The sequence below is a fragment of the Triturus cristatus genome, chromosome 3_1, assembly GCF_964204655.1.
Source record: "Triturus cristatus chromosome 3_1, aTriCri1.1, whole genome shotgun sequence".
In the NCBI taxonomy this organism is placed as follows: domain Eukaryota; kingdom Metazoa; phylum Chordata; class Amphibia; order Caudata; family Salamandridae; genus Triturus; species Triturus cristatus.
The window spans coordinates 976,126,305-976,153,358 of record NC_140583.1 but is presented as its reverse complement, the minus strand read 5'-3'; the positions used below and the strand labels follow the sequence as shown (position 1 = coordinate 976,153,358).

The 27,054-nt window shown below is 44.3% G+C and overlaps 1 protein-coding gene across 1 annotated transcript in view; it reads left to right on the top strand.

The window, feature by feature from the left end:
* Positions 1 to 25,269, top strand: part of SDC3 (syndecan 3) — a 410,885-nt gene extending 385,616 nt beyond the window's left edge. Inside the window, exon 6 of the mRNA XM_085645626.1 lies at positions 19,694 to 25,269. Coding sequence (XP_085501752.1) covers positions 19,694 to 19,860 — 167 coding nt within the window. The 3' untranslated portion in view covers positions 19,861 to 25,269. The remainder of the gene's footprint in view (positions 1 to 19,693) is intronic.
* The last annotated feature ends 1,785 nt before the right edge of the window (positions 25,270 to 27,054 follow it).

Sequence of the window (27,054 nt, the reverse complement as noted above, 5' to 3'; positions counted from 1 at the left end):
TGGACATTGTCTGTGAACAGTGTGTGCATCTGGGAGTATGATTGTGCATATGTCTCTGGCCAGTGTAGGGCCTGTCAGTAGTGTGTGTTTCTGTTAGCTGTATGCATCCGTGAGCAGTATGTGCTAGCGCTGCATTTTTGTGTTAGCAGTATTTATGTATGTGATCACTGACTGTCCCAGTGAGCAGTGCGTTTATCTTTGTGGTGTGAGATTGCGTGCATATCTGAGCGGTGTATGTGCTGTGACATTTGAATGACTCTGAGAGGAGTATATATGTTAGCTATGTATGTGCTGTGACATTTGAATGAGTCTGAGAGAAGTATGTATGTGAGCTGTGTATGTGCTGTGACCTTTGAATGGGTTCGGGAATAGTATGGATGTGAGCTGTGTATGTGCTGTGACATTTGAATGAGTCTGGGAGGAGTATGTATTTGACCAGCGTACGTGCTGTGACATTTGAATGAGTCGTAGAAGAGTATGTATGTGAGCTGTGTACGTGCTGTGACATTTTAATGAGTCTGAGTGGAATATGTATGTGAGCTGTGTACGTGCTGTGACATTTGAATGAGTCTGAGTGGAATATGTATGTGAGCTGTGTATGTGCTTTGAAATTTGAATGAGTGTGAGAGGAGTATGTATGTGACCAGCGTATGTGTTGTGACATTTGAATGAGTATGGGAGTAGTATGTATGTGAGATGTGGTTGTGCTGTGACATTTGAATGAGTTTTAGATGAGTATGTATGTGAGCTGTGGATGTGCTGTGACATTTGAATGAGTCTGAGAGGAGTATGTATGTGAGCTGTGGATGTGCTATGATATTTCAATGAGTCTGGGAGGAGTATGTGTGTGAGCTGTGTATGTGCTGGGACATTTGAATGAGTCTGGGAGGAGTGTATATTTGACCAGCGTACGTGCTGTGACATTTGAATAAGTCTGAGAGGAGTATGTATTTGAGCTGTGTACGTGCTGTGACATTTGAATGAGTCTGAGAGGAGTTTGTATGTGACCAGCGTACGTGTTGTGACATTTGAATGAGTCTGAGAAGAGTATGTATGGAGCTGTGGGTGTGCTGTGACATTTGAATGAGTCTGAGAAGAGTGTATGGAGCTGTGGATGTGCTGTGACATTTGAATGAGTCTGGGAGTAGTATGTATGTGAGTTGTGTATGTGCTGTGACGTTTGAACGAGTCTGAGAGAAGTATGTATGTGAGCTGTGTATGTGCTGTGACCTTTGAATGAGTTTGGGAATAGTATGTATGTGAGCTGTGGATATGCTGTGACATTTGAATGAGTCTGAGAGGAGTATGTATGTGAGCTGTGACATTTGAATGAGTCTGAGAGGAGTATGTATGGAGCTGTGGATGTGCTATGATATTTGAATGAGTCTGGGAGGAGTATGCATGTGAGCTGTGTACGTGCTGTGACATTTGAATGAGTCTGGGAGGAGTGTGTATGGAGCTGTGGATGTGCTATGATATTTGAATGAGTTTGAGAGGAGTATGTATGTGAGCTGTGGATATGCTGTGACATTTGAATGAGTCTGAGAGGAGTATGTATGGAGCTGTGGATGTGCTATGATATTTGAATGAGTCTGGGAGGAGTATGTGTGTGAGCTGTGTACGTGCTGTGACATTTGAATGAGTCTGGGAGGAGTGTGTATGGAGCTGTGGATGTGCTATGATATTTGAATGAGTTTGAGAGGAGTATGTATGTGAGCTGTGGATATGCTGTGACATTTGAATGAGTCTGAGAGGAGTATGTATGTGAGCTGTGGATATGCTGTGACATTTGAATGAGTCTGAGAGGAGTATGTATGGAGCTGTGGATGTGCTATGATATTTGAATGAGTCTGGGAGGAGTATGAATGTGAGCTGTGTACGTGCTGTGACAATGAGTCTGGGGGGAGTGTGTATGGAGCTGTGGATGTGCTATGATATTTGAATGAGTCTGAGAGGAGTATGTATGTTAGCTGTGGATATGCTGTGACATTTGAATGAGTCTGAGAGGAGCATGTATGTGAGCTGTGTATGTGTTGTGACATTTGAATGAGTCTGAGAAGAGTATGTATGGAGCTGTGGATGTACTGTGACATTTGAATGAGTCTGGGAGTAGTATGTTTGTGAGCTGTGGATGAGTTTGTGAGAAGTCTTCTTTAAACTGCAAATGCAACTGTGAGTAGGTCAGTCATCTGTGAGTCGTTCATGTAAGCTGTGCACCGAGATGACCGCGGTTAATACATCTGTGAACTGTATATGAATCTGAGCGAGGCATACGGGCTCTTTATGTGTTGAAGCCATGACTGTGAGCAGTGTCTTTAATCATGTGTGCACGAGGGCAGTGTATGCTTTTGTGAGCAGTGTGTCTATAAACCGTGTCGGTCGTTTGGATGCGAGCAGTGTATGCCTCTGTGAGCTGTATGTGTGCGAGAGCAGTATATGAGCCTTTGTGCGGTGTGTATGTGAGCCTTCTTTTCATCTGTGAGCAGTATGTATGTGGCAACTGTGTCTCCGTGGATTGTGTAGGCAGCTTTGATCAGGGTATGCGTCTGGGAGTATTGTGTGAACATGTTTTGTATGAAGAGTGTTTACATCTGTGAGCAGTATGTATGTGGCAGCTGTGTGTGTTTCAGTGCGCTGTGTAGGCAGCTTTGAGCAGTGCATGCGTCTAGGAGTATTATGTGAACATGTTATGTATGAAAAGTGTATGCGTCTGTGAGCTGTGCATCAGCCTGTGAGCAGTGTATGCGTCTGTGAGCTGTGCATCAGCCTGTGAGCAGTGTATGCGTCTGTGAGCTGTGCATCGGTCTGTAATCAGTGTGTACGTGGGTCCGAACTTTAGCTAGCTCTTTTAGTAATTGGTATGTTATGGGATTGCTGTTTATGTAGTGCTTAGTTACTGCACCTGGCGAGGCGCTGAAGTGCTTTGTGGATGCACAGGACACTACTCTGTGCCCAGTGTTAGTGATTTGGTTGTGCACAGTGGTTACTTTGTCATGCTGTTTTTTTTTTGAGTTGCCCTACAGTGTGTTAGCCTCTTTATGCAAATGTATTATGCAGATTATATATTGTTGTCACGTATCAGTGTTGTGTATTGCCCAGTATTATTGACTTCATGAACCATATATACCCCACCTGCAGCTGTCATGCTGTATGGTACATATTACATGCGGAGAGTTCCCCTCTCTTAGCTGTGGCAAGCCCACTGTAATGCAGTACATTGTATGTGGTGTGCGATATTCCTTAGTGGCCATGTCATGCACAAGAAAGTAGAAGTCATTATAAAGCTGTTTGTCAGGCATATTAAACACAATTAAAATGCAGTCATAATGCCGTTAGCCTCTTGCTAGTAATACGTTGCAAAACACTATCACATCATTAGTTGTGGGTAAGAATCTTTTGTTTAATATGAACGTTTTTATATGGCTGTTAGTTGGTTGCATTTTTACGTGAGGTGTGATGCCGCCCACAAGGTTAATTCTTGTGTATGCCATCCTTAGTACATTGGCGAATATCCTCGTTGTGGTTGGTGTAGTAATAATTCACAACTGCTGTATTCAGCAGTGTGTATTGAACCTAAAGTGAGGATCTGCCCCTGCTCTGGGATCTTCAAGGAAGCTCTCACTAGGCTTCAGCGCCTTTAATCCGTGAGAAGGTGCAGATAATAATAATAATAAACAAATTTATAAAGCGCATGGCTACACTAGCTAGTGTGTCCCGCGCTGCGGAAAAAAGACCAAGTTCCGGGCAATGAGGTGAAAGCAAGGAAGAATTAGACGGAAGGACTTACGGATGGAAAAAGCCAGGTCTTAAGATGTCTCCGAAAAAGTGTCTCCGAAGACTCCTTCCGGAGCCCTATGGGGAGTTTATTCCAATGCGTGGCAGCTAGAAAGCGGAAGAAGCGACCTCCCATCCTAGCTCTTCTGATAATCGAAATACTAACCGTCCCCGTCCCCCTTGATCTCAATCGACGGGTAGGAGCATACGGGGTAACTAGGTCATGCAGATAGGTGGGCCCCTTCCTCTGTAGGATGCGGTGGCTAACACACAAAGCCTTAAATAGAATTTGTTCCCTAACCGGGAGCCAGTGAAGGGAAGCCAGGGCCTTGTTGGATGAAGCTCTCCTAGGAAGCATTAAAACGAGACGAGACGCAGATGGTGACATACGCTAAATACAAAGGTATGTCAAAGGGGCATCAATATTGCACTTTCCCCTTCACCAGTGTTACTTCAGTATTATTCTTCCCGACATAAGCACAGAGGTGAGTAAGAAAGGAACTTTACGCTTTCGAGGGAATCTCCGGTGCAAGGCTGGCCATAACTCAAAGTCTCTGCATGGTGAATAAGAAATATTAGAAGAAATTATGGTACACCCTACATTGATTCAGGATAGAGGTAACTCGCTGGCTACTACCTGATAAGTCCTGTTGTTCTCTCTGGAATGCCCCCTCTTAGAATCTTATTTGGGTAGGATAAGTTGGTCAACCGACTTAACGACTCCATGTTCAATATTCAAGGGCATAGACCAGTCTGTGTTTCGTACCTTCGCTCAGGAGTCTAGATTTAAGATTTTGACTGCAGTATTGCCCGATATAACACATCAAAAAGATATTGACCCTGTTATGTACACATTCTTATTCCTCTCATACGTGCACAGCTGAAAGCAGTCTGCCTTTAAATAATATTGGTATTTTTTTTTCCAGCAGGCCATGTGTGCAAACCAAAAACATATTTGCCAAAAGCTTCTTACTTATGGTATAGAACAGGTTTACAGCTGAAATCCAAGGAGATCTAGTGGAGAGTTTGCCAGTTCCTTTAGAACTATCATCCTTGATTGGTAGAGCTTTCTCAATCGACCTGATGGCATACCCTCCATGTTGGGGTCAAGGTTCTAGACACGCAAGAGCTGACGGTTCACCACAAAACTGGTTAGGAACATCGACTAATGGAACTACTGTCCACACAGGCACTAACTACTAGCCAGTGGTGCTGAAGCCCAGATATTTTCAGCCGTCTTCTCTTTTTCCAAGAAGAAAACAGACCATTACTAAACTAACCTGCACAACACTAACAAACTCAAATATTTCAAGGGCCCAAGAAGCAAAGAGCATCTTTAATTCAGTACCAGGCAGTCTTTAACCTGTAATGTTTGTTGGAGGCTACCTTGATGACTTCAACTACCAGTCTAGTTGACTAGTAAAAAGTACAGTCGTTCGTTTTCTTCCAAGTGCAAACCATTTCATCTCTTAAAAAGAGCACTTCTCTCAGCGAGGTGCTGCTCATTACACAGAGGGCCGGCTCAGCGACTAAAGCTTCCAAGCTGCAATGCAACCGTCACCAGGGTCACTGGAATTAAGCAGCCACAAATTTCTGTTAAAAAATGATAATGAAAAGGGAAAAACCGCATGATGAACACCATCCACTCCGGATCTCCAACGGACCCGTGCCCCCACCATGTCTTCAACAAAGCAGCCTCCACCATCGCACCCCACCTCAGAGACATCATCAACATCTCCTTCGACACAGCCACCTTCCCGGAGAGCTGGAAGCACGCCGAGCTCAGCGCACTGCTGAAGAAACCAACAGCGGACGCAACCGACCTCAAGAATTTCCGCCCAATCTCGCTCCTTCCTTTCCCTGCCAAAGTCGCCGAGAAGATCGTCAACAAGCAACTGTCCGCCTTCCTCGAGACGAACGGATCCCTCGACCCATCGCAATCCGGCTTCAGAGCCAACCACAGCACTGAGACCGCCCTCATCGCAGCCACCGACGACATCCGGGCCCTACTCGACAACGGGGAAACTACGGCCCTCATCCTCCTGGACCTCTCCGCAGCATTTGACACTGTCTGCCACCGCACCCTAGTCCAACGCCTCAACAACACCGGTATCCAAGGGAAGGCTCTGGAATGGATCACCTCGTACCTCGCCGGCAGAACACAGAGAGTACGCCTCCCTCCGTTCCGATCTGAAGCCACCGGAGTCATCTGCAGCATCCCGCAAGGATCGTCGCTCAGCCCCACCCTCTTCAACGTCTACATGAAACCCCTCGCGGCCATCGCACGCCAACACAACCTCAACATCATCTCCTACGCCGATGACACCCAGCTGATCCTCTCCCTCACCAGAGACCCCGACAGCGCCAGGACTAACCTGCACGAAGGGATGAAAGACGTCGCCGAGTGGATGAACATGAGCCGCCTGAAGCTGAACACGGACAAGACAGAAGTCCTCATCCTTGGACCATCACCCTCCGCATGGGACGACTCCTGGTGGCCCTCAGCCCTAGGCACCGCACCAAAGCCAACGGACCACGCACGCAACCTGGGCTTCATCCTGGACTCTTCCCTATCAATGACCAGACAAGTCAACGCCGTCTCCTCATCCTGCTTCCACACCCTCCGCATGCTCCGCAAGATCTTCCGATGGATCCCGACCGAGACCAGGAAGATGGTCACCCAGGCCCTCGTCACCAGCAGACTAGACTACGGAAACACCCTCTACGCCGGAACAACAGCCAAGCTTGAGAAAAGACTTCAGCGCATCCAGAACGCCTCCGCCCGACTCATCCTAGACGTCCCCCGACGCAGCCACATCTCGAGCCACCTGAGAGACCTACACTGGCTTCCTGTCAACAAGAGGATCATGTTCAGACTCCTCACCCACGCACACAAATCTCTCCACGACCTGGGCCCAAGATACCTCAACAACCGCCTCGCCTTCTACGCACCCACTCGCCAGCTACGATCCGCGCGCCTCGCCCTCGCCGCCGTCCCTCGCATCCAGAGAGCCACCTCCGGAGGAAGATCCTTCTCCTACCTGGCGGCTAAGACATCGAACTCTCTGCCCATCCACCTTCGGCTGACCCAGGACCACCTCGCCTTCAGGAAACAGCTCAAGACCTGGCTGTTCGAGCAGTAGCAGACCCCCTTCCCCAAGCGCCTTGAGACCCCTCCGGGTGAGTAGTGCGCGATATAAATGCCTTGATTGATTGATTGAAAAACCATTCTACCCACCATCTTTGAATTGCTTTTGAGTTTTTAAGGTTTTTGTTTCCTGTTTCAGACAAAAGCCCTTCCCCCATTCCAAAAAATGGGGATATTTTTCACTGTCTGTACAACATTGTTCTCTTCATATGAATGATTACCTCAGTCTACTGAAGGTGACCAGTTCACTTTTTATGAAGTGTCTGACACAGCAGAGCACCCTGATGATGGATCGGCAAATTTGGATATGACAAATTGACATTTTTTAGCAAAATTTCAGAAAATTACGCAGTTTACAAAAAATCCACTTCTACATGATCGCGTAGGTAAGCCAAGTCCATCACTTCACAAGTGGTATTTTCTGTTGAGCAAGACAAGCGAAATAAACTGACAACCTCTCACCGACCATAAACATGTATGTGATGTATGCCTGTGGAGTGAGCAGTGGCTGCATACCCTGTCTGAGCCGTGCTTGCCTGCATGGTAATGCTTTCACTTCTGTAAGCAGTGCTTCCACGTGCACGTGAGCAGCGCGTGCATGCCTGCGTGTTTATAAACAGCGTCTGTCTGGGCAGGGTCTACGTTCGGTCTTTGTTGCATAGCTCTCCTCAAGGGATGCCCGCTTCTCGCTTTTCAGTTCCCGAGGCTTGGTGTTGTCACTCTCGGCCTTTAGCCGGCTAAGGTCAGCGTTTTGCAGGCGGCGCATTTCTCCTTCACCAAAGAAAGGTTGACTGTCTGTGTTGTTATTGATTTTTCCCAGTATTGCCTTCCTGCACCCGTCTGTAAGACCCCCTCCCCCTTCACATTAATTCACGTAGGACACTCCTCATCTCTGGCCAGTTGAAAACGGCGCACGTTTTATCAAACCCACAGCCATCGATTTCCCGCTCGTTCTCCCCGTGTTCTCGCGTCATCTGTGCCTTCGTTGTTTTACGGCTTCCTTCGCTCTCTGCTCCCTGCCTGGTGCGTTGTGCATGTGGCTGGGATCCTTCGTGTCTGGTGCGCCCTGCCTGTATCAGGGCGTAAGGCATCGGCCCAATGAATCCTTTAGAGGGGCCCCATTCAGCCCAGTGGCTATGATTTTCTGCGAGATAGTGAAATTCCGGGACCCTCACCAAAGCTGAGGGGGAGGGGGGGGGGGGGGGGTTGTGAATCAATTTTGCGTTACATCACTTCCTATTGCTGGGATCCTTAATACCTGGTACGCTGTGCATCTTCCCTGTCTGTTGTGCCTGTAGCTGGGACCCCTCCCCCTTCTTGGTTGTGCTTTTAGGAACCACACACCCTGCCCACTGTGCCTGGTGCATTGTGTGTAGTGTGTCTGTAGCAGTGCCCTTTTGTGCCTGGTGCACTGTGGCCTTGGGAAGGATCCTCCCTGTAGCACTGTTTCCATAAGGATCTTTCCTCTTCCCTCTCAGGAAGTAAGATCCCCGCTGAGCGCTGTGCCTGTAGTAGGGACACTGGACACCAACACCCATATTGACCTATACTGAAAGCCACGTGTGTCAGGACAAGTCTCCCCAGCTTGCATCTCGACCTTGGACAGCTCAGACTGGACCAACAGATAGTCTCACACATCTTTTGAAAATAAGCGTCTGGTGCAAACACAACCCAACTCTCAAATGGTCTCTTGAAGTTTGCGGTAATCACAGGTCCACTTTCATCACCAAGCACAAGTCATTGGCTTAGCAGTGTTAGTAACACAGCCAAGGTGCTGTGGGCTCAAATGCAAAAAGAACAATTGATAGACAGAATGTTGAACAATGTCATACATTCACCCCAGTACAGACATCTGGGCCTAAATCCATTGTTTTGTTTTTGCCCCCATGCCATTCCAGTTTAAACCCAGCCATATGCAAATCAGTCTTGACCCTGTCCCCATGGGAACAGTCCAGCCCGAACTGCCATGCCAGGCCAGGTCCTCCCTGGACTGGAAACAAGCATCCCGGGACTGGTTTCGGGATTTCACCCCTCATCAGCCAGGCTAGGTTGACTCCAGTGGCAAGGAGAGCACGGGACCCATGTCTGGGCATGCCCGTCCCACTCGGGGTGACTAATGCAAGCAAAGGACTCCCTTGTTGGGCAGTAAGAAGATACAGCCATGTTTGGAGTGCATTTGGCCAGTCACTCACCTGGGACCCTGTTTCACTGCACCGGCTGCACAAATGATTTCCGTATAGATTTTGATTTGATGGATTAATGTGATCTGAATAAACAAGGTTTGGTATGCACTTTTTGGAGAATGAGGAGGTCCTGGTGAATGGCTGACCTCCTTTTACAATGGGGATCCCCATCCATGTTTTTGTTGCTCCATCTTTCATTCATTCAATCTATCAGTCAAGTTTCTTGTAAAGCGTGACTACTCACCCGTTAGGGTCTCAAGGCCTTGAGGTGTGGGGGAGAGGGGGTCTGTGGTTCAGTCAAAGAGCCAGGTCTTGAGGTCCTTCCTGAATTGCGCCAGCGATGATGATTGCCTTAGGTGCAGAGGCAGGGAGTTCCAGGTCTTCACTGCAAGGTAGGAGAAGGATCTTTCTCCAGCCGTGGTCTTGCAGATCCGCGGGCTGGTGGCCAGGGCCAGTTGGGCAGAGTGGAGATGTTTTGGTGGGAGAATAGAAGGAGAGGCGGTGGTTGAGTTATGCAGGTTCAGTGTTGCGGAGGGCTTTGTAAGCGTGCCCCAGGAGCACAAAGGTTATTTTTTGTTGTTGATAGGAAGCCAGTGAAAGTCCCTCAGGTGACTGGTGATGTGGCTGCGTCGTGGGATGTTCAGTATGAGTCTGGAGGCTGTGTCCCGGAAGATCTGCAGTTTCTTTAAGAGTTTTCGGGTGGTGCTGGAGTAGAGTGTGTTGCTGTAGTCGAGTCTGCTGCTGATAAGCGATTGGGTGACCGTTTTCCTGGACTCTGTGGGGATCCTTTTGAAGATCTTATGAAGCAGGCAAAGTGCGTGGAAGCAGGAGCACGAGACAGCGTTGATTTGGCGGTTCATTGAGAACAAGGAGTCCAGGATGAAGCCAAGTTTCGTGTGTGGTCCTTAGCTCTGGGGGGGGTTCTAAGCGCTGTGGGCCAGGAGTCGTCGTCCCAGGCAGAGGGGGTGGAGCCCAAGATGAGGACTTCAGTTTAGTCTGAGTTGAGCTTGAGGCAGTTGTCCTTCATCCATGTAGCGACTGCATTCATCCCTTTTTGGAAGCTGCACTTGACAGCTGTGGGTTCTTCTGTGAGGGAAAGAATCAGCTGGGTGTCGTCGGCGTAGGAGATAATGTTGAGTCTCTGGCTTCTGACGATGGCTGCAAGTGGGGCCATGTAGATGTTGAAGAGGGTGGGACTCAGGGAGGATCCCTGAGGCAATCTCCGCAGCTGATCTCTGTGGGTGTTGCGTTGAACAGTGGGATCTGAGTCTGTCCTCTGCCAGTGTGGAAGGAGCAGATCCATTCTAGGGCTTCAATTGCGGATGACGGCGTTGTGGAGTCTTACACTGAGCGTGTGTTGGGAGACAGTATCGTAGGTGGCTCAGAGGTCCAGAAAGATGAGGGCAGCAGTCTCCTTCGGTCAAGGAGGGTGCAAATGTTGTCTGTAGTGGAAAGGAGAGCGGTCTCGGTGCTGTGGTTGCTTCTGAAGTCCGATAGGGAGAGGTCCAGTATGTGTTTTGCTTTGATGAACTCAGAGAGTTGGATGTTGATGACTTTCTCAATAACTTTGGCTGGGAAGGGGAGCAGAGAGATGGGTTTGTAGTTCTTGAGGTCCGTCGGGTCAGTAGAGGGTTTCTTCAGCAGGGGGTTGATCTCTGTGTGTTTCCAGTATTCAGGGAAGGTGGCAGATTCGATGGAGCAGTTGATGGTGCTGCAGAGTTCGGGTGCAATGGAGGTGCAGGCTCCGTTGAAGATGTGGTGAGTGCAGGGATCCAAGGGGGCTCCAGAGTGGATGCTCTTCATGATCTTGAGGGTGTCGGCAGAGGTGAAGGGGGGGGTCCAATTTGGAAAGATCTGCTGGGATCTGGAGCCATTGGGTGCGGTGGTTGCCTGTGGGGTGGGTGAATCTTGGATTTAAATGCTGTTGTAGATCCCCTTGATCTTGCAGTGGAAGAAGGTGGCGGGGTTGTTCCAGAGGTCTTCGAGGGGGGGAATGTCTGCTGTCTCTGTGCTGAGTTTGGCAAATTCTTTGACCACGGCAAAACGTTTTTTGCTGTTGTGGGCGTTGGTGTTGATGCGTTTCTGTATGACTGCTTTCTTCGTTGTTCTGATGATGTGGTGATGTGTGGTGACAGCGGTTTTAATGGCTGCATGGTCTGCCATGATCTTGCTGCTCCTCCATCCTTTTTGGAGCCGTCTGCAGGTGCACCTGGACTCTTGGAGGGCGGGGGGGAGGGAACCAACTGGCTTTCTTTGAGGGCTGCCTGCCAGAGGGTTTCCTGAGGGGAGCCAGTGTGTTAGTGCAGTTGGAGATCTAACGGTGGAGGTTGAGTGCTGAGGTGTTGGGGTCCGTAGATGTCAGTGGTGGGGTTTTGCTGAGAGAGGCGGTGAGCTGGTATTCGGTGACCTTGTTCCAGCTTCTGCGAGGATAGGGGTGGTGGCGTACGGTGGGTTTGGTGAAGGAGAAGTGGACGCTGTGGTGGTAGATCGAATGTGGCTCCGAGGTGTGGCTGACGGAGGAGATGTTGCTTTCGGAGAAGATGGGGTCGAGCATGTGTCCTGCTGAATGGGTTGGAGTTTGCCTATATGTTTGAGGCCCATTGTGCGAGGTTCTCTTGACCGCCGGCATTTTTTCTCTTGGATATCTGTTTATTACCAGTCCTGAATTTCAGACATGTGTAGTTGTTAGCATGGCTTGTTACTGCTGCAGACCAATTAAAACAAGCACTGACAAAGCCAAACTGTCCCACCATTACAGTAGAATAAAGTGCAGGAGTGTAAAGTGGAATGGTATAGAATGGAGTTGGGTGTTATAGAGTGGAGTAGCATAGAGTGTTTCAGAGCAGAGTGGCGTAGAGTATCGTAGCGTGGATAAGAGTCGTATAGTGTTGTACAGTGGAGCGGAGTGCCATAGAATAGAGTGTCTGTGTAGTTTTGGTTTAAAGTATAGAGTGAAGTGGCGTGGAGTGGTTTAGACTATTGTAGAGAGGAGTGGCTTAAAGTAGCTTTGAGTAGAGTGGCGCAGAGTGGAGTAGTGTGGTGTAGACTGTCGAATAGTGGAGTGGAGTGTTGTAGAGTAGAGACACGCAGAGTGTAACACAGTGTCGTGGAGTGGCGTAGAGCGGTGTGGAGTGTTATGGAATATCAGAGTGAAGTGTCATAGAGTGGAGGAGAGTGTTGTAGAGTACAGTGTGTCATGGAGTAAAGTGGCATGGAATGGCATAGATTGGAGTGGAGTAGAGTGTCGTGGAGTAAAGTGGCGTAGTGTGGAGGAGAGTGTCATAGAATGGAGTCGCATGGAAAGATGTAGAGTGGCGGGCATAAAGTGGAGTAAAGTGGCTTGGAGTGGTGTAAAGTGGCGTAGCATTGAGTGGAGTAGAGTGAAGTTTTGTAAAGTGGAGTAGTGTGTCATAGAGTGGCGTGTCATAGAGTGGCGTGTCATAGAGTGGCATGTCATAGAGGTAGAGCGTCATAGGGGTAGAGCGTCATAGAGGTAGAGCGTCATAGGGGTAGAGCGTCATAGAGGTAGAGCGTCATAGAGGTAGAGCGTCATAGAGGTAGAGCGTCATAGAGGTAGAGCGTCATAGAGGTAGAGCGTCATAGAGGTAGAGCGTCATAGAGGTAGAGCGTCATAGAGGTAGAGCGTCCTAGAGGTAGAGCGTCATAAGGGTAGAGCGTCATAAGGGTAGAGTGTTATAAGGGTAGAGGGTCATAGGAGTAGAGTGTCGCAGATTGGAATGTCGCAGAGTCTCGTAGAGTGGAGTGTTGTATATCGTTGTGGAGTAGAGTGTCATAGAGTAGAATGTCATAGAGTGCTTTTGGCATAAAGTGAAGTGGCGTAGATTGGCATAAAGTGAAGTGGCGTAGAGTGTCATAAAGTGCAGTGGCGTAAAATGGTGTGTAGTTGAGTGTAGTGACGTAAAGTGGAGTATCATGGAGTGGATTGTCGTAGAGTGGAATGCTGTAGAGAGGAGTAGAGAGGCGGAGAGTGGAGTAGAATTGAGTATGGTAGAGTGGAGCGGAGTAAAGTGGCTTGAAGTGTCGTAGAGTTGAGTATCATAGAGTCGAGTAAGGTGACCTGGAGTGGCATAGAGTGGAGTAGCATAGAATAGAGTGGTGTGGAGTGTTGTAGAATTTCATAGAGTGGAGTGTAATAGAGTACAGTTTGTCATGAAGTAAAGTGGCATAGAGTGGCATCAATTAGAGTGGCATAGAATGGCATAAAGTGGAGTTGCGTAGAGTGTCATAGTGTTTCATGGAGTGGCATACAAATGAAATGAAATACCAGCATTTGTAAAGAGCAGAGCTACCTCCAGAGAGGTGTCCCGGCGCTGGGTGCCGTAGGGAAGATTAAGCGAGCTATTGCCCAGAGTCACACGGTGCTGGGCTAACCGGCACCGGGGATCAAACCGTGAACCCCGTGGTCCGTAGTCAGGCACCCTGGCCGCTGCGCCACACCTCTTCGGCATAGAATATCATGGAGTGGCGGTGGGTGTCATAGAGTGGCATGGTGCAGAGTGTTGCAGAGGGGAGGGGAGTGTTGTATATTGTCGTGGAGTAGAGTGTCATACAGTGTTTTTTGTATAAAGTGGAGTAAAGTGACATAAAAGTGGGTGGAGTGTCGTGGAGTGGAGTATCGTGGAGTGGAGTGGAGTGTCGTGGAGTGGAGAAGAGAGGCTTAAAGCTGAGTAGAATAGAGTATTGTAGAGTGGAGTGGAGTGTCGTAGAGTTGAGTAAAGTGGCCTGGAGGGGCATAGAGTGGATTAGCATAGAACAGAGTGTCGTAGAGTGGAGTGTCGTAGAGTGGAGTGTTATAGAGTAGACTGTCGTAGAGGGGATGTAGTGGAGTGGTGTAGAGTGGAGTGAAGTGGCTTGGAGTGTCATAGAGTAGAGTGGCGTAGAATATTATGTTGTAGAGTAGCATGGCATGGAGCATCGTGGAGTGTCCTCGGGTGGCGTAGAGTGGAGTATAGTGTTGTGGAGTGGAGTATAGTTTCATGGAGTGGGGCATAGTGTTGTATAGTGGAGCATAGCATTGTGGAGTGGCATAAGTGGAGTTGCGTAGAGTAAAGTGTTGTGGAGTAGAGTGTCGTAGAATGGAGTGACATTGAGTGAAGTAGAAAGCATGGTAAGCATGGTGTGGCAGCACACTGCCATTACAGACCACACCTTTTCAATTGAAATTGCCATTACATTTTTACAAACATAAAGGTTTAATTCTAAAACTTTTAAGTGCACAAACAAAGTGTGGAAATCGGCATAACCTAGTATAATGATTTGTTTAGATTGTATTAAAATATTTATTTCAACCATATTTCAGAATTACAAAACAATTGCTTCATTTGTGCTTTCTTAATTCTGATAGATTCTGAAATATTTGTACAGTTTATTTACTGGCATTTAAATTTTGTTGTGTGTGTGCTAGAAAAAATTAACATCCCAAAGCCTTTCCTTTCACACCCCAGAAACATTGTCGTATAAATCCTCTCAATTTGCAGTCAGAGAAAGAAAACTAAACACCAACCTTCCTTGGAAGACAGAGCCCAGCATTTAACCTCTGTCTTTGAATGCACAGCATATGTGACAAAAGAAAAACAAAATGTAAAGGCCTTTGTTTTGGCTCCTTTATTTCTGAACACCAGCATGGTCATTATCGGGGTGCGTTAGCACCCCCCCACTCCTTAGCTTGCAGTGCCTATGGCATAGACTTGAAATTGAGGAAGAGGATTGTTCAAGTTATGCTATTAGTAAAGAGACCGTACCAAAATAAACAAGCTCATAGACAGAACGTTGTTCCTCACAGGCATATGAAATTGATGAGCTGGTAGTGGCAGAAATAAACAGAATCAGTCAAGCAAAAAGATAGGGTGCAGGAAACCTTTAAAAAAAATGCCCAATGTTTTCTGCATGGAACTAGCTTACAAGGGAGACAACTGAAAACACATGTACTCTAGTGGAGCGCCTCGCGAAAAAGAAAAAAAGAGTTGCCGGAAAGCGAGCACTCGTGGAAGTATACAAGAAGCCAGTCAGAGATGTTGTAAACAGGCTATGCTCCAGGGTAGGGATAAAGGATGCTGGACAGCCTAAAGCAAACAAAGCTAGCAAATAGAAATCCAGCAACTGTGAACTACAAAATACAATGCCAATGGTAAGCAGTGGATGAAATGCATTCCTAGGGAAGCTTTCAGCATGTCCCCAATATGTCTGTGCAACCAGACAGCTGTGCTGTCTGGTAGGCTTCGATCTAAAAGAGGAATGCGGGAAAGCATTTGAGAAATGAGAGCAGAGTTGTTTAATTGGTTCACAAATAGAATACAGCCACCTTCTTTTATTCTATACAACTTGTAGGACTTGGGTATAGTTCTCATAAATGGTTCCACTTCTCTACAGATTGGGTCCAGCATAGCCCAATCTTCCAATGCTTTGACCTGATTTGAGTAGGGTTGTCACAGAACACCTGATGCTGCTGTTCTTCCTGCATGTTAAGTCTGGCAATCTTCGTTTGGGGTCTATGGATAAACGTGCTCGCTTCTCCTTTGAGAAAGCACACCACTGCACCATTTTGGAATTCAACTACTAGCAAGTATATTCGACTGGGGTGTGAGCACATGTTACTGTGCACTTTTTGCTGCTGATTAAACTCCATGTCAGATGAGTTTATGGGATTGGGTTGTTTCACTGGTTTGGGAGCTTGGTATACCATGGATGTTGCTATAGCATCTCCATAATTTTATCAGTTTACAGGAACCTCTGTAGGCAGGCAGGCATTGATTTTAACTATTGTTTGATGTCCATAGTGGGCTAATGCATAAATGCATTGGGCAAAGGTATCCATTGTTGGGCTAATGGTTGCAGGATTTCCAGCCTGGTGCTTCTTAGAAACAACCCCTCTTAAGACATCAGAAATCGGAAGAAATGGCAACAAAGGCAAAGAGTATTCACTGCTTTTGGACTGTGGTTGGCATTCTGCAGCAGAATGTTTTTGTTTGTGTACCTTGTGATGGCCTACAAAGACAAAATAAATATATTGTGAAGTGGTGATAGTGTACACCACCTTAGTCACAACCATCGCTCCAGCATGCTGTTCCGTTTGATACGTTTCCACAAATATCATCACCAGTGGCAGTTGAAATAGAATATATTAGCATGGACTTTGGCAGCAGGGTATTGACTGACCTTGACATTCATATTTGCTAATAGAAATGTCAATTTCTCAATTATTGTGGATGGGTGGGAGGCAAAGTCTAGAGATATGGGAATTAAGGAATAGTGACCTATTTCCAACCATGAGTAGGTGGCCATAATAATGGCCATAATAATGTGGGTAGATGTTGTAGCATCGTTGTAGCAAGAGCTTCAGACTCTATATGAGAGTACCTCCTTTGTTGGTAAGCGCCCTGGTTGTGTGTGCGGTGGAGCAAGTCTGGCCACCTGAGAGGTTTAGTGTGGCCAAAGCATCCAGACCACATGATCTTGTTCCCACAGTCAGTGACTTCTCCATGGAAGGTTAATTATTCTACAATAGTAATGGTTACCAGAGCCTAAGTCTACAAGCCCCTTGAATGGTTACAGTATAGTGAGTGACAAATGTACCATGAGCTGATGCGGCCTGAATTTCAGGTCTACTCAAAAGATAGCTATAACAGCTAAGTCTACTATCATGCAATCTAGCATTAGAGAAGGATGGGGTTCTCTCCATATGGACATCATCACAGATTATTTCCTCTTTATTTTACGTGGGCATGTGAGCGAAGACTATTGGGGAGACCAACTGCGTTGGGCTGTGAATATCATCAATGATTTCTCATGACTCCAGTGTCTTTAGCTCTTTTCGGTGCTAGCTCTTAGACAAAAGAATGTGATTTTATTTTGCGGGGTAATGGCGTGCATGATTTGGTTAACATACAGATCTGCCTGTCACCCTCTTTGGCAGCCAACAATACAACAAAAATATGCATAATTCACTATATCCTCAAAGTAGTTCTAGTGGTGGAAATAAGCAAATGGAGTAGGTCCTATTATTCCACAGCTTGATAGCAGAGCAAGATTTCTGTACCAAATAAATTCTTATAAAAACATAGGCTCTACCTTAATGTGAGTGAGACAGATTGGGATAGACAACAAAATTCCCTTCTCTAGTCGAAACCTTAATTATTGATTAATCCATCGGTAGAATTGAAGCTTTATATATAATCTCCAAAGAGCCTTAAAACTATATAAATATTAGGATTCAGAAAGATTGATAAAGTTCAACCATATAAATGGGCCTACTTTGTTACACTGCAACTAAGAAAGAACAGTCCTTTTGCCATAAAAACAAATATCTATAGGTCTATAACTGTTTTCTTGAAAAAAAACGTTTATTAATTATATTCTTCTTTTAGTTTTCCTTAATAAAAACCTTAGATTAGTTTAAAAATACATGAACATTAAAAAATATTACACATGATTGATAATGTGGCGTCCGTAGATGACTAAAGAAAATTTGTAAGAAGAAAAGGCACAACTATTTCATTAGAAAGTGATTAATTGTTAACTTACCAAAACTGTCCTGAAGAAGGTGACGATATTTTATATGTTTCACCGAAACGCCGCAAGAACACTTGTGTTGTCCATTGGTTTTTTATCTTCTTTATAAATATAATTAACATTTTATGAATTTGTACTATGTGTTATTAAATAGTTTTTGATATTTGATGTATACTTCTAAGTGACAAACTGTAATTTGTAATATTTGTAAATGTTCATGTATTTTTAAACTAACCTAAGGTCTTTAATAGAGAAAACTACAAGAAGAATTTAATGAATAAACGTTTTTTCCAAGAAAACAGTTATAGATATTCGTTTTTATGGCAAAAGGACTGTTCTGTTTTAGTTGCATTGTAACAAAGTAGTCCCATTTATATGGTTGAACTTTATCAGTCTTTCTGAATCCTAATATTTAATATGGTTTTCAGGCTCTTTGGAGATTATATATAAAGCTTCAATTCTACCGATGGATTAATCAATAATTAAGGTTTTGACTAGAGAAGGGAATATTTGTTGTTTCTAGCTCTTACATATCCCGTCCCTTTTCTTTGCATTGGGGGTGACTCCTTGTTGAGTTTTGACAGTTTGGGGGAGAACCTGCTGGGAATTCGATGTGTCTCTGGTCCACTGGAAGAGTCCTATCATATTGTTGGTCTTCAGTAGGTTAGGTTTTGTCCTTAATGGTCTAACTGTGCTGTGGTCAGAAAATTGCCTTTTATAATCAATCAACACTTGGGTTGTCCCCTTAATTTTGTCACCTCAATGCTATTGCTGAAAATATGAAAATAGCCACATGTTTATTCTTCTTTCTTTGTTGAGTACTCACGTTCTGCATGCCACTGGTTTGGTTTTTTACCCCATATTGGCAGGCTTGATCTGGCATGCAGGGTTTAAGTGAAATAGTTATCCATACCCCAGGTACAATGGGCCTTTGGTGTGGTACTCAGCCTGGAGGAGGTGTCAACTCCTCTGCTGCTACCTGACCTTCTTCAGAGCTGCAATAAACAAGACATAAGTTTAAGTGGTTTCAGCAAGAGATGATGTTCGGGCATCATGAATTCATTATTTCAAGAATCAGAGGTAAGTAAGAGATGTCATCGGGAGAAGAGATTTTCAGATACAGCTGGGTATCATAAGCATGGCATGGTATGTAATAGTACATAACTTAAGTAGAAACCTAAGGCTTCAACGTAAAGTTTGAAAAGAGTCTGATCAAGAATAGAACCTTATGGATTCCTTAAAAGAGAAGGAGGGGTAAGGTCTAACAGAATCTATTTCTTGTAGTAAGCTATTCTCCAAGAAAGAGATGAAACAGCTAAGAACAATCCTATTTACTTTTATAGCCTTAGAGCCCGCCTAAGCGGGCTCTACTGGCAATAAAAGGCTTGCTTCAGCTCGGGCCTTTAACAAAGGAGAGGGCCCGCTACGGAGGCCTCTAAGACTAGTAGAAGATTCCGCCCCTAGAAGGTAGAATGTTCTAATTTGTAAGAGCCTGAGGGGGGTTGAAATCCTTTTGGGTAACAGCTGTGAACATACATTGAAATGTTGATGCTCCAGGCTTCTACCAGCCATTAGAAGCCTGAAGCACTCCATTGTCTTCAATAGAGCACTCAACATTCCAATGTTCTCATATACTTTCTTAATTATATGAATAAGGACATTTTAGCGTACAGAGTCTGCATTATGTTTGAGGAATTGATTTTGATAGAAATGGCATCTGGAACGCATAGGTTGCCCTGATTGTGCCTATGCTCTGCTTGTTGTGTTTGTTTCTGTGCGCATGTGGAACGTTGTTGTGTTTGGTGCCTGGTCTATCTCTGCTCTTTCTCATATGACTAAACTAGCTAAACAAGGAATATCCAGTATATTCAACCAGAGCAAAAAAATGCATGATACATGCGCATTGTCCTGTTCATAGATTTGTATACCAACGTATTGCCATTAGTATGGTCTTATAATAATGTCTGCTTATGTTTGCAGACAGAAGGGAGCATTTGTGTGTTGTTCAGATTTCAAAAGATAACTGTATGATAACCTGTGTTTTCTCTCCCTCTTGCAGCGGTGATTGTAGGTGGGGTGGTGGGCGCCCTATTTGCTGCTTTCCTCGTCATGCTCTTGATCTACCGGATGAAGAAGAAGGATGAGGGTAGCTACACGCTGGAAGAGCCTAAACAGGCGAGCGTCACGTACCAAAAACCTGAAAAGCAGGAAGAATTTTATGCATAGACTCGGACAATGCCTCGAGTGCCTCTTCTTGCTCCCTCTCACACAGTTTCCTTCCTGTCCTATTTTTATTCTTAATTTTCTTTACTTGTCCATGTTTTTTTTTCTTTTTTTTTTACAAATTTTCATTTGTTTCTGATTGGACTGTGAGTCAGGTAACAAACATAATTTTCTATTTTTTTCAACTTTTAATTAATGGATTCAGAAGTACCTATTCCACTGCTTGACACATTCCTGGTGCACCGCATTCTCTGAGGCTACAAGGTGGCGCGAGGAGGTCCTAGGGGCAATGGATTTTTGTACTGGTTCAACGGCTCGCTGGACCCATGGGCCTCACTCTTTGCTCTGGCAATTGGTAAGACTTTGGCCCACACATGGCAGATGATGGCGCAGTGCTGGTCTAAAGCCACTGGACTGGGATTCGTGATAGGAAAACGCTGCCGTCTCCCCATCCATGTCAAGCCTTTACAAAAGCACAACAAAGTCTGCCAACGCCGGTGTAGGAAAGAGGTGATATTGAAGAAATCTCCCAGATGGCCTACAATGTTTCACTTGTATGTATCACCCACTTGGAAAGGTGGCTGTTCTTGTAACTCTTTCCACATCTTTGTCTACTTCAATGCTTTCATGAGATCTTACTCGTTCTGTTGATGGTGACCGTGTTATATGGTGCTAACCTCATACCAAGCACAGGTGAAATGGTGGTAGCATTTTGTCTTCATGTGTTTCTTACCTAGGAAAGGGGGTTGATGGAGCATCCCAGTTTTGTATTTTTCACTCTCACCATGTTGTTCCTTTTTATCAATCTGCTACACAGTGAATGAGACCTATATGGATGTGAATGGATAAAAAATGTGAGCTGTTCAGTACAATATTTTAGCATTTTTCTTCTTCAGCATCCTTTCATCCCATGAGCATCCATCCCGAAACCCTTCCATTCCTAGATCCTTCTTTCCTCTGATCCTTCTATCACCAGCTTCATGCCAGCTTCATGCCAGACCCTTCCATCCCTGGTACATTCATTCCCAGATCCTGCCATCACCGTATCTATTTAATCCCGAAAGTCTATCCATCTGCCACCCACACGCCGCATTCCACTTTCCTCCTGGATCACCAGTCCTGTCTGTCTTTAATTTTTCTCCCTTATTCACTCTTCGTTTAGATTTCTCCTTTTCCTCTAGTTCTTGTTGTCTCTGTCTTCCACCCTTTTCACATAACTGTGTAGTTAGGTCAAGTTACTTTTTTGTGTTTTTAAACAGAACAGTCTTTGCCATTTTTTATAATCGTTTTTTAATTTACTGCTCTTTTTATTTAATTGTATCCTAGAAGCTGAAGGTCCCCACTTCTCACCCTCCAACTGCATGGTAACCACATCCCCAAAATGCTGTTTACACGTGTTTTTTTTGGGGTTTTTTGCATTGTCCGTTATGCTAGTATGAGGCCTAGGGCTAAGTATTATGTTCTTTCTGCTGAAAATGAGCGAGATTTGCCTGGCGACCCTCTGCCTTTTAGTGACATAATTTATCAATGGCTGCATGCCCGAAAATCTCTGGCAAAAAAATTCAGATGGATGAAAGGCTGAGTGGACCCACCGGGATTTGAACCTGTGATCATGAGGTCAAACACAGGTCCCTACAGTGGACGCATTTGTCTACTAAGACACCAAACCCAGCTCTTTTCTGGAGTTCTCCGTTCCTCTTGATCTTTTCAGTGCTATTTCCTTCTCAGTCCTAAGCAGCAATGGCCCCCAACTATAGTCCTGCCCTCTGAATTGGGAAATCTAGATAATGTATTTGGGTGTTAGACTCCTCCTTTGCTTCAGAAGTCCTCCGAGCCCCGTTTGTTTAGTTTTGTTAAGATTCACAGAGAAGATGCACATCTTTTTAGAAGATAAGACAGCTGAGCTCTAAGATTCTTTTGAGGCATCTGCCATTTTCAGATCAGAGGCAAAAATCTGAAGATGCTTTGGAAGTCACTGGCTCCCCCAAACCTCGCTCCGCAGCCAAGGTTTCTTTTCTTTACTACGTTTTATGCCCGGGCGGATTAATCCTAACAGATCGTTTTTTGAACCCTCATCCACCTGCTCGCCCCCAAACTGGCAGTGCCAGCTGCTTTATAATCTTTGCCTCTAGGTCAGTAACCACAGCTTTTGCTAAGATGAACAGATGTGATAAACTTTTGGTGAGGTAAAAAATATGTAAAGTAGTGATAGTTGAAGAAGAATGGGAACATGTCAATAAAAAGGTGGTCGTCCGCCTTCTGAGAGATAACTGTTGGATGTTCATGCCATAGAAATCTGCTGTTCATCAAAACCAAAAACAACAGCAGCATTGGTCAAGCAGTGAGTGTGATGGTCAGTAGTTGTGTTGGTACTGGCAATGGCAGCGTTGGTAGGAGCAAAAGGTTGTGCAAGTGGTAGTGGCCTCCCGAGAAGTGCCCAGGCAGTATGTTTTCTTACGAGTTAAGTCCTGCGGCCAAGTAAACAAAACTCAGTATAGAATGCATGTGTGTTCAGTCATTTGATAAACAGCTAAGGTAATAAATCGAATTAATAGGGAATATTAACATCCACCAATCATGACCAGTAGTAGATATGCAATAAAAAACAAGGCCTGTCAAAGGGTTCAACACAAGCCTGAATTATTCAGCAAGATGCTCAAGACGATAAATTGGGAAACACATTACTCCACTTATGAAATGGCTAAGAAAGTATATATTAATTGGAAAAAAATGCATTTGATTGAGTGTGATCCCCTTCAAAAACAGAGCTAAATGTGCATTCCACAGTGTTAAAAATCAATACTAAAGGAAAGATATTATATGCACTATAAGGTCGATGTTTTATATTGTCTAAAAATGTGAACCGGTTACAAAAACAGCTTGCTTTCAGTAACTGAGCCTTAAAACTGCTTATTTGTATTTTTCACCACATATCTTAAAACTTCTTATGGTCCCACATTCAGAAAGTTGCGCTGTGTTGTGGCAGGGTGACGTTCTCTTTTGTTGCTCCAAAGTTAAGATTCTCCTGGAAGTTAGAACATATACGAAAGTCTTGTTTTTAAGTAAGAGCTGACAACATGGCTTTTTGTAAACGATTTTTAGTTTTTTCTCTTCAGTAACATACTTTATGGTTTAGTGCTGGGAATCCCATTGGAACGTCAGTGCACTTAAAAAAGGTTGATATTCATTCATAGACATGTGTGCATGCGTAGATGTATGCACATGATTTCGCCTGAGACTTTAATGGCATTTCCTCTCCCCTTGGACACCTCATTTGTTTTTTCCCTTAAAAATATAGTGGCTTTACCAGGGAGCCAATAACATTCACATTTTATTTCATTTTAATCAATTTACTTACTTAAATTTTGTTACAGTGATGTTGAAAAATTTCCGTAAAAGTCGACCTGTGAGGACGGAAATATTGCAAAATATGGTAAGAGGAATCAAGATGGCAGATAAACAAGAGTTATTGCATTCTGCTGAGTACTAGAACCACGGTGACGGGTAGTCCTGCAGTTATGTTCCAGAGCCAAAGGCCGAGTGTGCGGATTGCTTCTTGTTATGCCCAATGCAAACTTTTTCCCCCTCCCTAAACAAGTGACATTTTGTCACTTGGCATTCCGTAGCACAGACATCCTATAAGGCTTGTACTTGCATTTAGCATCCCTTAGGTGGTGCCTCCCAACTCCGCCTTCCAGTTTTCCCTAACACTATAAATGATCAAAGTAACGCTCTTTCTAGCAGCTAGGTGGCACTGTGGAGGTCCTTTATTGCCATATACAGGAGTACAGTTGTTTAAAACTCCTAATATCCATTTGAAGACATACCAATATGTATGTCAGCAACATCAAAATATACCATGGAGTTGAAGGAGCAGCATGCTTGGTATATGAAGGCGGGCAAAATAGTTCTCACTCCTCGTCTTTTAGTGTGTCTGAGTATATAATGTAAATATTTCACTAGTTTGCAGATTGACTGGTACTAGTTGCGGTGTGCAGTGTTCAAGGTCTGCAATAGATGTCCAAGCAATTTTGGTGATATCATGTTTTGGAAGACTAGTTGACTTCCCTCGTCTCATCTGTATTTGCAGTTTGGTCTGCACCATCATCACAACAGCCCCGATAATATTACCCACATTCTCCCTTTGAAATGTGGGTTTTGTAAAATTTCCACCACAAGAAAACTTGTCCCACACTTTCTTTGTTTATCCTATTGTAGAAACAAGAACTGAGAAACAGTGTCACTTCATGGAATGAAACCCAAGTGGGTCTAGGGTTACCCTTTGTATTAAAAGGGCTCATTTCCTCACTTTCAGTTTTTTAGATATACTTTTTCATGTGTTTCTGCCTTTTTTACCAGCTTGCTTGTTTACCTCTCATTTGCAGGGTATGATGTGCAAACACAGGATTTTTAGCCAGAGTCGCAGTGAATCCCTCCCATAATGCTGCAGCATGTTTCCTGATTCCTGCATCACATCCTGTCAGCGGAATGTAAACAAAATATATCACATTAGAATAAAGAAATTTTTTACATTCTTATATTAATAATTTGTAATGGGGGGTGGAGGGTGAGATGGCTGTGGTTCCAAATTCATTAGCTACCATTTTAAGTCCATTTAGAGGGATATTTTGGATGTTTTGAAGGACCCTTTTAAATCTCTCAAATATGTCATCGAGTTCACAGATGTTTGTTGTTGCAACACAGTGCAGGGAATATAATTTTTCCCTCCGGAATTAAGCACTGCCCTCCTCCAAGCAAACGTCACACGATGGCTCTACTTTAATCAAATTTCATAATCTTCACTTGGAGTTCCCTAATTATAGAAAGAAGAAGCATTTTTCTATCCAGTGTACTTTACCTGGAATATGTGTTCTCTGAACCCTCGACTTTACACTGTAAATAAACCGTCAGAAAAGAAATTTGGGGAAAAGACATTGATGTGGACTCTAACACAGTGATTTCCCAAGAAGATTGTAAAGAAAAAGAATATAGGAGAAGTGCATCTAAATTCTCTTATGACGTTCTTCCGGAGTGGAGCCACGCCAGGAGAAAATTCTATTCTTCAGACATAGTCAAATTGTAGGAAAATTTATTATCACCCAATATGAAGAATTCGAAAACTGCATGTAAATATTTTTATTAGGAAACATATCTTAAACAACATTTTTGTATGTACGTAACTCTATCCTAGAGTTTAGTATTTAAAAGCTTAAAAGCGTCTGTTCAATCTGTCTGTCTTGTTTTTGTTCAGAGACAATGGCCAAACTTAAAGTAAATGAATAAACTAAACAAAAGGAAAATATTGACATTGCCAATAAATCTAGCACTGTAATAATGGTACTGTCTTTTTTAATTTGATTGTTTCTGTACCGTGCTCATTTATAAAAAGAAATAAAGTTGATTGAAATTATATTTATTTTGACCCATGTGATCAATTTTGTGTTTTTTTAGTTTTTTTTAGCAAAACAATTATATTTCCTAACATAATGCATACACACCACACAGTAGAATAATGAAAGGCTTCACTACAGAGCCAAAGAACATGCAAAGGCTGTTTGAATACTCACTTAAGTATAACTACCTATTGCATTAAGAGATTCCAGCGAATGGCCCATGATGATTTGTACAGATGCAAAATTTAAGAATCTTGATGGAATGAGTGAAACAATAGGTGAGTCCTATCTTGTTTGTATACTGCGCCCATCCTAAAATGTACTTTAGTCAATTGCATTATTTTCTATTATTAATTTCATCACAGCCGAGCCCCTGCTAGACAGATCAAAAATATAGGTAATTCTATGACCCAAAAGTTCACTGGTGAACCATGTGGAATGAGGCACCAATCTTGGTGTCTGAAATAAATACTGTCTGGTGAAATCTGACTGCTGACTGCCATGCTAGAATACGGCTAATAGTTTTCTATTTTTTTGTATTCTCCCTGTCCAACACCTATTCTAATTTAGGGAATGCATGAGAAATTGACGGAGGTGAAAATTAGAGTCAGAAGGAGGAGGCTGAGTGTCCAAGAATCAGGAAGGCAAGGCAGGGCCACTGCAACCAGCCTTATGGTAGTATGGGGTACATTAATATTTCCCTAAAAAGGTTCTGCAGGGCCCAAGACCACAGTTCTCAGATTACGAAGGCACTCTCCTAGAGCGGATGGGAGTTGCAGTGCCCATCAGACTCAACTCTCTTAGATACTGGAGCCAGCATTCAGAATGGCTGAATTAAGACTTATCTAGAACAAGAAATGAGACCTATTTGGCTACTGTTGTCTGGATCAAAGGTATTTTACTAGAGGTGAGACCAGAAGGTGTGAAGTGACCGGGCAGAGGAGGTGAGAATGAAAGTTAATATGTGGAGATATATAAAACAAACTTTTTGCTAGACTCACAGGTCAGAGAGAGGCTGGGAGAAGATTAAACAAATTGATGCTGTCCTAGCTGAAACAATGGAAGCACGGTAAGCCTCCTTTCTCCATATTGTATCTTCTTTACCCTGAAATGTCGTTCCCTGGTACTAAAGAAAGTGGAAGTTGTCTGGAAGGAAATAGAACAGCTAGCAAACTTGCTACACATATAAACTAGAAATTGAAAGAGTCTCTGGTAACTAAGAAAATAATTGGTCTCTAATGGAGGTGTGAGGACAAATGGTTAACATGGGGTTGACTGATTCACCCTAATAAGGGCAACTGACCAAGAGCATCGTCCGTCACCCTCGCTTATGCAGGGCGCCAGTCTGACTAGAGTCTGATCCATGACCTCACTATGGCTTGCTTAATTGGTGCTCATCTATCTTTGGCAGCATAAGAGAAGCTTGGGGCAAGAAACCACTGCTGAAAATGATGGCTTCTTTCAGTAGTACGAGCATGTGTTATCTAAACCTTTTAAGGATTCTGTGTAGGTGTATTTTTAAAGCACACCTGCTGATTATGTCATCAGCTTCCACTCTTGCCCACTTCGAATACATTTTCTAGTTTGAGCCCTTTTTCTGCCATGCACATCTTGCCATATGGATTACGCGGCTTTCTCTGATTACCTCCCCTTTTTTGGCGTATGTGCATACAGCACTACGTTGCTCCTCTGGCTGGGTTGGTGCTATGCAGGTGCCTATATGTTTTAGTCCCCAAGCCTCCTCCCATCTTTAACTTGACCATCCAGGTTGATTCCTTCCTCTAGCATAATAGAAACCATGACA